The sequence below is a fragment of the Candoia aspera genome, chromosome 6 (assembly GCF_035149785.1).
Source record: "Candoia aspera isolate rCanAsp1 chromosome 6, rCanAsp1.hap2, whole genome shotgun sequence".
Taxonomy (NCBI): domain Eukaryota; kingdom Metazoa; phylum Chordata; class Lepidosauria; order Squamata; family Boidae; genus Candoia; species Candoia aspera.
The window spans coordinates 35,530,596-35,547,967 of record NC_086158.1 but is presented as its reverse complement, the minus strand read 5'-3'; the positions used below and the strand labels follow the sequence as shown (position 1 = coordinate 35,547,967).

Here is a 17,372-nt window from a genome sequence, read left to right as displayed (position 1 = left end):
ATATGAAAGAGTGATGTAGCCTCGTGGGTTCTTTTTTTCCCCTCAGAATTAAACTACTCAGCTCCTTCAGTTTACCTTCTTTGGCCCAAGTCAACTAACTTTTCCTCTTATCCTTCCCTCAGCCTGTTTCAGTTTGACTGAATCACTCCTAGTATGCTGGGCATAGAACTGGACATTGTATTCAAAGTAAAATCTAACGTAAGCAGAATATAGGGGAATGCTTATACTTTCCATGATTTTGAAATTATACTTCTGTTGGTGCATCCTGAAATTTCATTTGCCTTCTTTGCAGCAACATTAATGCTGCCTCATATTCAGTTTGCAATCCACTACTGTTCCAAGATCTTTTCTTACAAATACCATTACCAAGCCAGATACTCCCGTCTTATATCTCTGTGTTGAATTTTCTTTCATAACTGAAGAAATTTGCCCTTAGAATTGCAAACTCAGAGGTCCTCTAGTGGTGCAGGATCTGCTAAAGCATTCCAGACAGTTTCAGCCTCTGTTTGAATATATCTGGTGAAGGGGAATAAATCTGCTCCCTCCTTTCTGCTCCTTTATATGAAGTCTGATATTATATCTGCCCTTAGTGTTATGCAAGCTAAGCATATCTGGTCCCTTAACCATTTCTCATAAGATTTAAGTTTCCAGTCCTCTCACAATCTTGTATATTTCGTTGTTGTTGTTGTTGTTGTTTTAAATTTATTGGTCACCCATCTCCAGTGGACTCTGGGTGGCACATAAAACTAGAAAAATCATAAAAACAACTAAAAACATAAAATCAGTCAGCCCAGACTAAAATAAATACCCTTTTTAGACTGCAGTGTCCAGAACTGGACATAGTTTCCAAATAGGGCCTGAACAAGGGAGAATGTAGTGGAATAATGGGACAATTGTCCTTCCCTTGGACTTTTAATACATCCCAAAATAGCATTTGTTTTTTGTCATCTGCATCACACTGTTTGCTCATCTTCAGCCTGTGATCCACTAGAACACCCAGATCCTTTTTGCATGTACTACTACCAAGCCTGTAGTAGGTCTCTTTCTTGCGCCTATACTTGTGTCCTTCATTTTCTCTCCTCAGATGCAGGAGTTTTCATTTGTCCCTGTTAAACATCATTTAGTTCATTTTGGCCCACTGTTCAAGCCTGTCTAGATCTTTTAAAATCATCTCTTCCTGGCTGTTAGTTTTACCTTTCTGTGATCTTCAAATTTGATAATCATCCCTTCAACCCTTTCATTCAGGTCATTAATAACATTTTGAATAGCACAGGGCCCAGTAGGTGGTATTCCACTCAGTACTACTCTCCAAGCTGACGTGGAGCCATGTATGAGTTCTTTCCATGTTGCAGGCATTCAGCTAATTATGAATCAATATATAACATAGCTCATACTTTACCATTTTATTAATAGATATATCATTAGAAATTTCTTGAATGCTTGGCTGAGATCAAGGTACACTCTGTCCATGGCATTCACCTTACCTATTCATCTAGGAACTCTGACTCTGTTAAATTTGATTTAGTTACTTTCAACCTATTTTCTCTATCCTAGCAATATAGTTGTGAAGTTAAGTCGAACACCCAAACTTGTTTCATCAGTAAATCTGATATGCACATCTTTCACCTCTTCATCTAAATCATTAATAAACATATAGAAAAGTAGAGGAATTAGCAGCTTTTACCAGATAGTTGGGATAGGGATCAAGCCCAAGAACCCTGTTCACTTCATTGAGATCCACAGGCTCAAAAACCTCCCAGATAACATTCCTAAATGTCATTCCTGTCAGCTGCTCAGATTCTATGCACACAACTTCCAACTCAAAGCAAACATGAATTATTTTATGCAGATATCAGCCCATTAATGGTTCTTTTGGCCCATCCTTCCCTACCAGGGTCTAAGTCACTCTAAAAAGTGCTGCATTCCATGAATTATAAGTATGGAAAAGTATTGACACTTCACCATCAATATGGCCATGGTGTAGGCTCATATTTGAGCTTATATATGCACCTGGTCACATTCACTCTTCCTATTTCACCAGCATCACAATGAATCATCTGCTGTTTCCTGTAGCTTCTTAGTATCAGCTAAAAGAGAGAGGGAGAGACCCCTTAGGAGCAATCCTATCTAGAACATTCATATTCCAGACACCCAACCAAACTGCCCTCTGCATTGCTGGGGAACCCCACAAGTGCTGTCTGAAAGTCCAATGGTCTATAAGGCAATTGAGGGAAGACTAAAATTGCCCAGAACCAACAGCCTGGGCAAAGCATTCAATATTTCAGTAATGAGGTCAAACAACTAAGTTAAGAATGCCACCATGCATCTGGGAAGATGGTAAAATACAAACAGCTCTTTTGACCCTCTGAACCTCTTTAAGATGTGCCATAGAACCTTCCCAGGTATCTGTTAAACTGACTGATTCATATGTACTTCTCTGGATTCTCCATTTTTATCAGCTCTTCACCAGTTTTCCACAATTTCTCAAAATAAAACATAAGGGTTCAACCTTCTATTAGCTGCTTCGTTTGATATCTTGGGATGCAATTCATCTAGTCCTGGAAATTTAAATTCATTCAGAATAACAAGGTATTCCCTTACCATGTTTATATCAGAATCATGCTTCAATCCTGCCTCTTTATCTGCTCTTCATAATTTTCTAGTATCACATACTGTTATGGAGAAGACCAAAATAAGAGTTAAGTAGCTCTACCTTTTCTGTTACTTGCAGTCATTTAGAACTTATCTGAATAACCTTTTTCTCACTAACCTCAGCTCATTCTGAGCATTTGCTTTCTTGAGAGCAACTCAACCGTTCCATACTTCCTGTCTTTATAACCTGGCCCCCTTTCCTTTTTCAATGTTTCTTGTTTTTATTTTCAGAGGTTTGCTAAGCTTTTTGTATAGTCACACTGGCTACTTCTGCTGTCCTCTATTCCCCCCCACCCCCATTGGAATTGTTGGCAATTATACTTTTAATATATTCCTCTTTTAAACTCCCACCTATCCTCAGGTCTTTTTCACATTTGCTTTTTCTGCCATGATATCCTACTTATTATTGCTGTTACTAAAAATAGGTGGGTGTTGAAGTCCAAGATATGCATTTAACTATGCCAAACTTATTTTCTCTTAAAATCAAGAACTGCAGAATTATGTGGCCATTTTCCCCCAGTTTTCCTGCTACCTTCACTTATTCAACTAAGTTTTCTTCATTGATTAGTATCAAGTCAAAAATAGCTGACTGTCTTCTGCATTCCTTATCTTGTTAGCAAAGTAAGTCAGGAATTTCCTGGAAGGGCTACAATTGACAACTTGGCTTCCCAAAAAACTTAGGGTAATTGAAGTCTCCCATTAGTACAACTGTACCTCTTTGAAAGATTTGCAAGTTTCTTTGGGGAAGCATAATCCACTTATTTTTCTTCATTGGGTAGATGTGAGTAGGCACAAACAACATTTGTTTTTATTGTTTTCCTCTGCTTATTTTTAACCTGGATGTTTCAACTTTATTGTCAAATTCATCTAATTTTTGAACAGAAATCAATATTTGTCATATAAGTACAATTATTCTTTTTTTCTATTTCTTTCTTCTTGAAGAAATTGTATATTTCAGTTACTATTTTCTAATCATTCAAGTGTAAAGGAACAAGCAGTCAAGAAATACTCCACAGACTAGCACTTGGCAGAACAGCCATGAAGGCCTTGGAAAAGATATTCAGATGCTGTGTTGTATGTATACCTACAAAGATCAGAATCATGCAAACCATGGTATTCCCTGTGACACTCTATGGAAGTGAAGGTAGGACTTTGAAGAAGCAAGATAGGAAGGGTATTAATGTTTTTGAACTTTGGGATTGCAGAAGGTTGACTTTCTACAATGCACTATTGTAGAATTTTTAGATTAGAGTGTTAATTTCTGCCACATGCAGAATTCAGTTTAAAGCCTTCCTAATCAAACTTACCTTTCTTTGTCCAAACACATTTTGTGAGGTATAACCATCCTAATGTCAGCAGTTCATCATCTAGATGACTCAAACCATGATCCAGGAAACTGTATCTCTCCCATCAGCACTATTTGCATAGCAAGCATTTTTTCTTTCCTTTTCCTGTCCTACTGCATGAGAATAATGCCTGCATCTTCACGGCCTTGAGCTTTCTTCCAAGGTTTTCAAAATCTGTGGCAATATGCTTGTAGCTGCTTTCTAAAGTATCATTTGTCATCATATGTACTGGCAGGAAGGATTAATTTTTAGTGGACTTGGTAACTGTTGAAAATTGTTCTGTTATATTCCTGATCTATGCTACCGGCACAAGCTTTTGAGTCTTATCAGCATATGCTTGTTGCACTTCTTCATATTAGTGAATACCCAATTCCCCCAACTTTTTCCTTTGTCTTCTAATAGCTGCATTTTCTCTGCCATTCAGGGACCTACCATCCTGGTCTCCAGTTCTGCAGTGTCAATTTTTTTCCTTCCCTAAATATTCAGAGCCTTTTTTATTTACAGCAGTCTAATACCTATCTGTCTGTCTGTCTTTGTATATACCTTTGGCATCTTTTATTCACTGAGCTTTCTCCTCTGTTTTTCTGTCCATATGCAGAGCTGCTCCTAACGTTAGTTTCTGTTGTGACACCTCCTTTCCTTTTACTGATAAATCCTTATATTTTCTTATCAGCTTAAATGTGGCCATTTGCTGCCCCTGTCCTTTGACTTTTTCTTCAATGTTGTTATGTCCATGCATTTGTTACAAATATATGCCAGGTTGTTTTCTGGCAGGAAAACAAATTGCCACTGGCATTGCAGGAGAAAATCATAGACTCATGCCCATTCATCTTTACTTTCACTTCTTAGGGCATCACCAGAGTTTTCATTTATTCTTCTTCCTTTCTCAAGCTTTTGGGTTAACCAAGTACAATGACTTAGAGAAGAAAATGTATTGTGGGTGCCTCCTTAAACTTTCTTGCCCACTTCTTGTTACCTCTTCCTTTTTGCTTGCTCAGTGAGCATGGCATGAGCAAGAAGCATGGTGGCAACAACTAAACTCCTCCATAGATTTTACATGTGTTATGCCTCCTAGTATCCATGCATACAAAGTGAGTATCTGAGGATGATGTTTTTGCATAAATAGTTCTGTGCATCAAGGGTCCCTCTTTATAGATGATTGTATTATATATGTGATTCTAATGGAAAACATATTCCCCATTCACATATTCACTGACTGTGTGGGTGGTTCCTGATCATGGGACTCAGGAGCTGGCATTATATAATTATACTAGGAGATTCTATGCACAAAAGGCAGTTTAAATGGGACACTCACCACAGGTGAAATTTCTATTGTTTTTCTTCAACTCTGTATTGGAGAATTGTATTGTTATCCTTTTTTAAAATGGTTACTTTCAAGTTCAACAATAAAACAAGATATGCAATTAAAATTAAGTAACATTATAAATGCTGTAAATTGCTATAATTATAACAACAAATATAACAGCTTCATTTTTACTTTCAACAGCTACTTTTAACAGTTAAGACAACACTAAATATACCTGAATGGTACTGGAAGAATACATTAAATTGTCCCAATTTATTTCATTTCAGTACTTCCAAGTATGGCTACCATTATCATAATAATCTGTGTCAGTGTCCTAGTCTTCATCATAGCTCTGGGGGCATACAGAATTCAGTCAGCTTACCATCACACTTCAAAGGAACATGAAACTAGTAAAGAAAATGAAATGGACTGGGATGATTCAGCTCTCACTATCACAGTCAACCCTATGGAAGTAAGTAGCAAAACCATACTGTGCTATAGCCTTGTTAGCAATGCTATTTTTCATTTATGTGCAAGAGTCTTCTTCAGAAATCATCTTCTGCCCCTCCTCCCAACATTCACTAAATGTATTTGGTGAAAAGGAAAACTCCTTCCTACTTTTAGGTTGACCTTATTTCTGATGTTGGCATGTGTGGTAGAAGATCTGAAAGAGGCATCCACCTACTATATCTAAAGTTATATCCAGATATCCAGATATAGGATGTTTAGGATTCTATGCTTTGTGGAATTAATATACCAGATTTGATTCAAGCATATTTGGTTAACTTTAAACTTTACCTAGAGGGATGCAAAAGCTATTGTTATTAATAATATGTTTGTGTTATAGCAATTACTTTGCATACATTTTTTGCATACATTTTAATGAAAATGCCTTTGTTCAGTCATTCAGAAAGGTCATATACTTTTGGTACTTATAGCATGGCCTTTTTTCACACACTGGATCTAATAAAATATTATTGAAGAATATCTCTGTATCAATGGTATATTGAAAAAAATGAGTAGAAGTGCTTGATTAATCAAGTATAGGTGGATGACATTCAAGTTGGGTTGTTTTACCCGATTAATTATTTAATATGATCCTATGGGAAAGATGTCAGGTATATATGATTGAATAACTCCTTTTGTTACTTAGTTTCATCCTTTAGCTTTCTTGAGTTTTACTATGGAGGTCACTTTCATTTATCTCACGGTAAATCTGTCAGTCTATAATTTTCCCAGTTGGTAGTTAGTGCTATCAAATATGGCTATACGTTTGAAGGCTGATTTCTGTACAAGCACATATGCTCACTGTTTAATAATTGATCTCCCTTTTAAAATAAAGATGTACCAGACACACAGTCTCATTTTCTTTTTAAGGTTTATAAATAAATTTCAGAAGGTTTTTTCTTCTTCTTATCAGCAGCTCCATTTTATGTTTCCTTATATTATAGAAATATGAAGAACCTTGTTGTGGAGAAGAAGAAAGTGATGAGGAAGAAATTGAAGATGAAGATGATACATCCAGTGCAGAGTCAGATGAGACTGAAGAGGAAGAAGAGGAAGAAGAGGAAGAAGCCATTGGGAATAAAGGAGACAAACAAAATGCAAGCAGGCAAGATCAGTTGGAGTGGGATGATTCAACATTACCCTACTAGAGTCCTTAGTTTTCCTTCTCTTTTTGTATAAACCAATACTGTGTATTTCTGAGTCAATCCTACTGATTCAACCATACCTTGGATCTATGAATTAATTGACAATTTAACTTCCTATTGACTACAGATGATAAAACTGCATTGTCTGAATTTGATATAGTTGTATCACAACTGCTCCAGATAGTTGTTCCTTTTCTAATATGTGAGTAATAGCACCTGGTAAAGCACAGCATACAACTATTAATGTAAAAAGAACACCAACCTGACATCATATGTTTGTTACCGCTTCTCTACTTCCATGAAAAACCCTGTTATCTTATACATGTGAATATGCAAACCCAATTCATCAGGCTATGAGGGAGATAGTCCAGGTTGCTTTTAAAAATTCCAAAAGTCCACATATGTATTAACTCTTTCTGGGATTCCTTTGACTCTGCCTTGTTAAAGATCCTACTGTCAAAGATAGAGGAAGACGTACATGCTACTCAACACACAGGGCAAAATTCAGTTGCACATATCTCCATTTTCACTTTTTTCTTATGGCTATTTGCCCTTTGCAGAGAGTTTCAAAATACATTAAGTTGTATACTGTATGTCTGTGCATGTATAAGGATGGATAATCCATTGCACTGCTAATGTCCAAAGCTTGCAAGGAAGAATTTTGTCTAGTCCCTTAACTGAAACTCAATTAAATTCCATGTAAATCCTATAAATGGAAACCTTTGCCTGTGATGGTTTTTCAGTGTCCTGTACCACACAGATTAAGAAATGTTTTCCGTTGTGTGAAAGGTAAACTAGAGAATTACTTTGGCTAATACCTAGGCTTTTGATCTTTACAGAAAATATCTTCTGAGAAAATTGAATTATAAATCATTATCCAGTTGCATAATCTTATGCCAGCTCTCTGCCATCACAGAGTTCGCTTGGAATTCAGACATGTGCTACTGTATATGTAGGGATTTAAATAATATTTGTAATCTCAGGAAAAAAAAACAACCACTCTCCTGCATGTTAAAACACCCATACACCTCTGAATGGATTGTTACAGATGGAATAGGTGTTTGATATAGTCCATTGATCATTAAAATATATTCTATGAGCCAAACAAGCAATGCCATAGTAAACAAATATCTTATCTAAATCTCAAATTAGCCCCATTTTGTTCTAGATCCTTCTTTTCACCAAAGATGTTTTGTTTGGAAAATAAAAGAGAATTAAACACAGAACTTAAAAGCAAAAAAACAACAACAACAACAACAACAAAAAAAAAACTGTTAAGAGTTTGAAAACAATTGGTAAAGAATAATACTGGGTAGTTTTGCATTTTTTCCACCTAACCACTATATTTTGAATGTTGATAAGTTTGTCTGCTTTCTTATATATTTTTCTCAATATTTGTGGCTCTACTTTTGAATGCCAAATAGTGCAGTTTTTGATGCTGTGCATGTTTTAAATATATACAAACATAGGCATTTGATGAAGAAGCAAAATGTTATTTTGTATTCATATTTTCTTAAAGATTTGGGGGCTCTTGTTCCCTTTTAGTCCACCCACTATTGATAAAATCTCATGTCCAAAAGGTTTTTGCCCAACAGCAGATAGATTTGCATATAGCATGCCTGTGAAGCCCTTTTATAGAACTCAGTGGCAGGCAAAAACTTTCTGGCAGGCAGGCAAAAAAGGAACAAGAGCTGGTTTTTGTGTTTGCTTTTTATTTTTATCATTGTTTTGGAAGAGTGCCATCACATCACTTCATGTGAAGAAAGCCTCACTATATAACAACCTCTGATCCAGAGATTAGGCTTTGAAAGAGCTTCAAGTGTTATTTTCTTTTCTTTCTTCTAGGAATACATTTTAGTACTCAGTAAAGCGTATATAGGAAACTGTCTATACAAGTTCAGACTATTGTCATTATAGCCTGCTATCTAACAGCAGCTGCCTATATTCTCCTATTGGATCTTTTAACTGGAAGTGACAGGGATTCTGTGTGCAAAGTAGGTGCTTCACCACTGAATTGTTACGTGTTCTGCTACTGTGCAGTTTTAAGTCATTCTGAACCTTGGAAGGCTAAAACAAATCTCTTTGAGCAATTGCATTTATCTAACTAAGGTAATTCTCATGCTTTGAATATGATAAAATTGGAATATTTTTTTCTCTGAATAGATATTGTCTAGATATTCACATGCACATAGATCTTTCATATCTGTGCATGAGGTCTGAAATGCATTAAAGCAGAGAAAGATGATGATGATGATGATGATGATGATGATGATGATGATAGATCATGTGTATAGATGCGTGTGGTTCCTACTGAATCCTGGTGACCCATGAACCTATCCTAAATTAAAAATTAAATAATTTAAATATTAGAATGCAGGCATGTTTCCTCCTCAAAGTAAAATACATAACAAAGCTGTACTTTTGCTTATTTATTTTAACAGCCTACTCAGTCAGTTGACATTACCTGATGTAACCTGGATTTAAACTTTTCTATGTTTTTGTTTTACTTAAAAAACACAGCTGCTCTACAGTTGCCAAATTAGCTTTTATAATACTTCATAACTCTTCTGAAGCAAGTATTATTCAAACCTTTGCACAAATGGCTCTTCATCATAGCTCTACCTGCTCTTAATTTTATGCCTTCACAGTGGTCTTCAACTGGGTGGTGGTGGGTCTGGGGGCAGTTTTACACTTAAAAATAATATAGCACATGAATCAAAACCCAGATGTTAAGGGCTTTAGACCTAAAGTAACTCAATCTTCATGATCACCAACAGTTCTCAATTTAGGGGTGCTATCAGCCTTAGGTAAAGGAATTTTCCTTAGCTTTCATGGCCATCCTCATAACATGCCAGAAGCTATTTCTACGTTTTGACTTAGGAAAACCCTTGTGGGCTAAAATGTTTCTTTTAATTTTAGTAGATATTCATAGTACTGAACTGTCAATTTTCATTTTAAATTTCTTAAAACTGCCAACACTTTTTATTACATTGACCACTCCCCAATAAAACAGCTTAAGTCAATAATAATAATAATAATAATAATAATGATTTACCGTCAGCTATTATTACAACTACTGTCACTGCTGGAAGACCTGAAAGACCTGAAAGAGAAGGTTAGGGATAGATCATCATGGAGAAAAACCTATGTGGTTGCTAGGAGTCGAAACTACTTGATGGCATGTAATCAATCAATCAATCCTTGTCAGTTACATAGCTAATCTTTTAAATGTATTTATTATATTTATATTCAGTCCTTTTTGCAGGAGCAAAAGGGACATATATGGTACTCCCTCCTCTAGTTTCTTCCCACAACAATCCTGTGTGATATGTTGTAGCTGTGCCAACTCTTTCCAGTGAAATTCTATGGCTAAGGGTAGATGTGAACCTAGTTCACTGATCTTTGTCCAATACCTTTTATCTGTACAAATACTAAGCCAATAGGTGTTTTTTTTTAATCATTCATTGCTCAGAAACTATAAGCCAGTGAAGCCTGGTCCTCATAATGTATGGCTGGTAGATTTGGATGATGTTACTCCCTGCTCTCTGCACCAAAATACTGTTTTCTGGAGCTGCTGGCTTGTTTTACTAGGCTAATAGCCAGATGCAATTGTGCTATCCTACCAGCCAACAATTTAATCTTGATTTGAGTTCTTTAAACTCTCTGTGCATATTTAGCAAAAAAACAGAAGGCATATAATGGAAGCCATGATTAATACAAAAGCATTGTTTGTGGCTGCATTTCTCAGATTGTAGATCTTTTGCAATTTGGCTGACAAATACAAGCAATTAAGTCATCAAGATGAGACAGAAAAACAAGGTGGAGTTTGCTAGATCAGATGCAGATACTGGGAAATCTAGGAACACCACCACTACCACCAGAAAGAAGTTCAAGAGGTTACAAATAGAAGAAGCAGGGTTTGCAATATGAAGAACTCATGGCAACTCTTCATATTGCAGAGAAGTTATTCATTAGAGGGCATGGAACAGAAATCTAGAAAGTCTGTATAAACCAATCTTTTCCAATCTGAGGTTAGTCCAACCATGTTAGGACTGTAACTCTCAGAATACTGAGCTGGCATGAGACTAGGAAGGATGCCAGATTTAAGAAGGATGTTTGAGAGAATAGCTAAGATTTGAGTAATGTGAGACAAAGGCTGTGTAATGTATGTGGGAAAGACCTTGGGAGAATGGGCAAAGAGACACTGTCAAGGGAACAGTCAGATAAGAGACAGAAGAACCCACAGCTGGATAGTGGACAGGGCAAGAGGCTCAGAAGAGACCCTTCCTATTGTCTTGGACTGTATAGGAGATAGATGCGGTGGTGGGGGGAGAATTGTACTTTCAGACTTGAAAGGATTCTGTCAATGTAGCTTTACAATAAAGTAGAATTAGCGCATATGGTTATGATTCCTATCTGGTTTACCCCACAAGGCCAACAAGCTGCTTTAACTCCAGAATTCACAGTATTAATAAATATAGCTTGCCATTGCATGAATTAATGAAGCTTGTAGTGTCATCCTGTGAATTTCAAATAAGTGTGGGGAGCCTAAGGTTCAAGGTCTTGAGGTGCAGCATTTAACTCATTTCTCTAAAGAGAATTGGAATTTTGTGGGTTTTTTAGGTTCAAAATTGTGATTAGTATTGTAATTAAAGATAACATCACGAAAGCGGCATCCCCCCAAAGGGTCAGACATGACTCGGTGCTTGCACAGGAGACCTTTCACATCACATCATCCTTCTCAGCATGTATTCTAAGTCCTGTATTGTAAGATGGTTATTTGTGAAGTTCCTGAACAGTAATACTTTGAGAATGGAAGGAAGGTTACAATCCTATTATTACTTATTAGATCCAGACATATAAATCAATTGTTTCATCAACAAATATCATTTATTCCATTTCATAAGTATTCCAATGCCAAAATAATGCAAAATGCCGTCAGTGATTGTAACAATTAAGCCTCTGTTTTTTACCCTCAGGAAGGAAAATATTAGATGATTGCAAGAATCATTCTGATAGATACTCAAAAAATTACTATCATTAACTGCAATAATATGCTTTTGTTTCATATGACTACAATTTATTAGAACAGTGAGATCTTGATAGAAAGTATAATATTTGCTTCTTTATCCAACAAAAAAATAAATATTTGGAAATCAACAGTCAATTAGAAAATGACCACATTTGCATGATCATACAATAAGCTGAAATATAAACATGCTTTCCGCTATTTCCATACATTTTTCAGTTCTTTTTTTCACCACAGGCAATCAAATCAAGAAGTCTCTACTTAACCATACATTCACATTCTGTAGAAATCATAAAATCATAAAACTGGCAGCCTTCAATAAACCAGGATATTAAAATCATCTTCAAAACATTATTTGGTATCCTAGATGTTTTTTCCCCCTGCAGCTTGTTTGCTGATTTAGATGAATTGCTTAAATTGAGGCTTTTTGGTTTCATCATTTCAGAAAAGCAATGCAGCTGATTTGTATATTAGCTTATGTAGTTGCTGATTACATACACACACACACAGACACACACACACACACAGAGGAACCCACAAAGACACTTGTTTGCTCATTGAAAATAACATATAATGCTCAGAGGAGAATTCCATTTTTATGTACTGTAGCCAGTTTTCAGTAATCTTGCCTGAGGGAAGGGAGCCAAATGCTATAAATCTTGAAGTCTGGAACATGATTAACATCCCAACTTTTGTGATTAATGTTTTATCTGCCTTTGTGTCTTGCTTTTTCTTCCCCTCCAGTATTGTATGTAATGTTTTTCTGCTTCCTTGCTCAGATACTTCTTACACACAACAGATGTTGTGGACAGGAATAAAGGTGTCACAGCCATTTGAAGTATGTCATATGAAATTTAATTAGATTTTTTTCCCCCCTCACTAACTTGATAGTAAAAAGCCTGAATGTATTATAATTTAAGACATCTAGCATCAGAACTTTGCAATAGTGATATTTTGGTATCATAGAATTTAATGATGGTAGTACTTTAAATTTTACGAATAAATAAATACATGATCCAAATATTAGACCACCCATTTCTGCAAGTATATGATGTAACAATTATGTTTCTTGACTCAATGGTCTTTCATTACATTGTGCTTACCTTGCCAAATTTGTTTAGGATGCCTTGAGGAATAGAAAAATAATTGATATTAGTAGCATAACCCTATGCATGCCCTTGCAAGTGAGTCCTGTTTAGTTAAATGGCTATTAATTTCTGGTAAGTGTGTGTGTGTATCTGTCCATCTGATCTCTTATATAGTCTGTCTCTGATGTAGTTTGTTAAGCCATTGGATTGTCTGACCACGTGCAAATGTGAATTAAACTCTATACCTTTTGAATGAACAGTAATAACAGTAGTTAATACAAGGAGTAAAGAATATGCTGCTAGGAGTGACACCTAGACACAGAGTTCATTATAGAATATATTAATAGCTTTCATTTATTTACCATTTTTGTTATTCTCCCATGACTTAAAGGAGGTCAATGAATACCTTCTTGTGAAATCACAAACTCTTAGGTGAGAGAAATATAACTATGACTATAAGGTAACAAGCCATCCAAAATATTGACTCTCCAAAATTTGCTAACCAAATTGCAATTTTTCAGTTATTGTTAATGTGACAGGAAACATGCTTAAAAAGGGGGTGGGGTAGTGGTAAGCATATTAATTGTGTTCAAATGATTAACTGTATTTAATTGACTTAAGCTAACTTTAAGTAAATTTACATTAAAATTAAGTTTAGTCAAATTTCCCAGCTCCATCCATTCCTTTGACCCAGCCCTGCATTAGCATGCTGATCCAAAGAAGATTGCACATCACTGCCAATTTATTTATTTTAGCAACTTTAAAAATGCATTTTTTATTTCACAAAATAAGAACATAGGTAATCTCTCTCTTGAAATCTAGTTAAAGTGGACAAAAGAACAACATTAGGATTTGATTTGATATGTTGAAACATACCAAATATCTCTGACGGTTATGAGGGCTTTTGTGTTTGTATATGTGCTCATTTAATAATTGGAGTTTGCCCTGGTTTTACAGCAGTTTATGTTACTGCTGTTTTTACTTTTAATTAGAATTTGTTACAACTGAACAAATAAAAAAAATCATATTATTTATTTTCAGCTTAAAATTTTACTGCTACTGTTATAAAATTACTTTCAATATTATATTCCTTACCAGTTCAGCACATTTGGGATGATTTCTCTCATTCCGCTTGAAATCTGTCTTAGGCATTACTAACTCTTCTAGTCACCATCCAGTCTATGTAAGCAAAGGCAACAGAAGAACATAAAGTATACAATAAATATTGAATCCTGAGCTTGCAATGGGTGTATTAAAGAAAACAGCCTAGGAGCCAACTTTCTAGTTTCATACAGAATTGGGTGAGATGAGCTTAAATCTACTGAATTCAGAGTGCACAACATATACAGTATATAAGTATAGATGAATTAGGGTAGGGTGGTGGCACCTTGCTATGAGCAGTAAAAAAAATACTTCACTTTCAAAAGATTGTTTTTTAAAAAAACTTTATTATAAGTTTAAAAAATTACAAAACCAGTCACACTTTTGTAAGCAGATTTTGCTTCAACTACTGAAAGCATCCTGTATAGCGAATTTCCACCCCATAATCCCTACTTTCACAAATCCTAGTGACACATTCCACAATGTTCCCAGAAGTCTCTAGGGGTTTTTTGGGAGGGACATCAGTGGAATTCCTGTGCTGAATTAAATGCCATTTGCAGATGAAATCAGTGCTCCCATTATACATACACAGACTGTGTGTTTTTTCACAAGTCACTTCATATGCTATTTGATAGTTCGTAGTAGCATTTTATTTTATTTAGTAGTACTTTATTTCCCATTGTGTAGTATCCAGGGTTGCTTAAAATAATAATCAAATGGAAAAAACTAAAATGACATTAGATTGTACCATTAGATACAACCATAACAGCAATGTAAACAATAACTGAAACAGCAACACTCTAGACCACTTCAAATATTAAATTCCTAGACAAATTACAGTTTTAACATCATTTAATACACACCAGTGATGGTAACTTATAAATACATGTTCCAAAAATAGACATTAAAAAAGGGGTGGATTTCCATGATACATGTTCTATAATCAAGACCCTGTAAATCATGAAGGCATATGGGAAAGAAATTATTATCTTTATAGTAGCATAGTAGTATTTTTAATTTTCCCCAGAAATAGACTAATAATTGGTCCTTACTGGAAAAATAGAAAAGAACAAACCTAAATTCATTTTCCTGTCATTTCCTAATTTCTAAAACAGTTCAGAGGCAGTTCTACATATAATGCATTACACTCATCTGTAAGAAATTTTGGTATTTTGGCAGAAACCTTTTGATAGTTTTTGAAGAATGAAACAAGTCTGGAGATTAATTAGACAGTATTGAAAAGACAGAATATACTGTATGTATCAAAAGTTTGGTGTGTGAGAGACCAAGTGGGAAGTTTGTTGTTGTTCATTCATTCAGTTGCTTCCGACTCTTCGTGACTTCATGGACTGGCCCACGCCAGAGCTTCCTGTTGGTCATCAGCACCCCCAGATCCCCCAGGGATGAGTCCATCACCTCTAGAGTATCATCCATTCATCTTGCCCTTGGTCGACCACTCTTCCTTTTGCCTTCCACTCTCCCTAGCATCAGCATCTTCTCCAGGGTGTCCTCATTATGTGGCCAAAGTATTTCAGTTTGGCCTTTAATATCATTCCCTCAAGTGAGCAGTCTGGGCTTATTTCCTGGAGTATGGACTGGTTTGATCTTCTTGCAGTCCAAGGCACTCTCAGAATTTTCCTCCAACACCACAGTTCCAAAGCATCTCTCCTCCTTCTCTCAGCCTTCCTTATGGTCCAGCTCTTGCAGCCATATGTTGCTAGGGGAACACCATTGCTTTAACTATGTGGACCTTTGTTGTCAGTGTGATGTCTCTGCTCTTAACTATTTTATCGAGATTTGTCATTGCTCTTCTCCCAAGGATTAAACGTCTTCTGATTTCCTGACTGCAGTCAGCATCTGCAGTAATCTTTGCACCTAGAAATACAAACTCTTTCACTGCTTCTACATTTTCTCCCTCTATTTGCCAGTTCTCAATCAAGCTGGTTGCCATAATCTTGTTTTTTTTTTTGAGGTTTAGCCGCAAGCTAGCTTTTGCACTTTCTTCTTTCACCTTCATCATAAGGCTCCTCAGTTCCTCTTCGCTTTCAGCCATCAAAGTGGTATCATCTGCATATCTGAGACTGATAATGTTTCTTCCAGTGATTTTAACTCCACCCTTGGATTCCTCAAGCCCAGCATGTCGCATGATGTGTTCTGCGTACAAGTTGAATAGGTAGGGTGAGAGTATACAGCCCTGCCGTACACCTTTCCCAATCTTAATCCAGTCCGTTGTTCCGTGGTCTGTTCTTACTGTTGCTACTTGATCGTTATACAGATTCCTCAGGAGGCATACAAGATGACTTGGTATCCCCATACCGCTAAGAACTTGCCATGATTTGTTATGGTCCACACAGTCAAAGGCTTTAGAATAGTCAATAAAACAGAAATAGATGTTTCTCTGAAACTCCCTGGCTTTTTCCATTATCCAGCGGATATTGGCAATTTGGCCCCTAGTTCCTCTGCCTTTTCTAAACCCAGCTTGCATATCTGGCAATTCTCGCTCCATGAATTGCTGAAGTCTATTTTGCAGGATCTTGAGCATTACCTTACTGGCATGTGAAATGAGTGCCACTGTTCGATAGTTTGAACATTCTTTAGTGTTTCCCTTTTTTGGTATGGGGATATAAGTTGATTTTTTTCCAATCTGATGGCCATTCTTGTGTTTTCCAAATTTGCTGGCATATAGCATGCATTACCTTGACAGCATCATCTCGCAAGATTTTGAACAGTTCAGCTGAGATGCCATCATCTCCTGCTGCCTTGTTATTAGCAATGCTTCTTAAGGCCCATTCAACCTCACTCTTCAGGATGTCTGGCTCTAGCTCACTGACCACACAGTCAGAGCTATCCCCGATATTGTTATCCTTCCTATACAGGTCTTCCATATATTCTTGCCACCTTTTCTTGATCTCTTCTTCTGTTAGGTCCTTGCCATCTTTGTTTTTGATCATACCCATTTTGGCCTGGAATTTACCTCCAACATTTCTAATTTTTTCAAAGAGGTTTCTTGTCCTTTCTATTCTATTGTCTTCTTCCACTTCCACACATTGCTTGTTTAAAAATAATTCCTTATCTCTTCTGGCTAGCCTCTGGAATTTTGCATTTAATTGGGCATATCTCCCCCTAACACTGTTGCCTTTTGCTTTCCTTCTTTCTTGGGCTACTTCTAGTGTCTCAGCACACAGCTGTATTTTGTTG

The 17,372-nt window shown here is 36.2% G+C and overlaps 1 protein-coding gene across 1 annotated transcript in view; it reads left to right on the top strand.

Moving 5' to 3' along the window:
• CLSTN2 (calsyntenin 2) overlaps positions 1-6,986 on the top strand; it is a 111,456-nt gene extending 104,470 nt beyond the window's left edge. Inside the window, exons 18-19 of the mRNA XM_063307783.1 lie at positions 5,592-5,776; positions 6,756-6,986. Of these exons, the coding sequence (XP_063163853.1) occupies positions 5,592-5,776; positions 6,756-6,959 (389 nt within the window). The 3' untranslated portion in view covers positions 6,960-6,986. The remainder of the gene's footprint in view (positions 1-5,591; positions 5,777-6,755) is intronic.
• Positions 6,987-17,372: the final 10,386 nt, after the last annotated feature.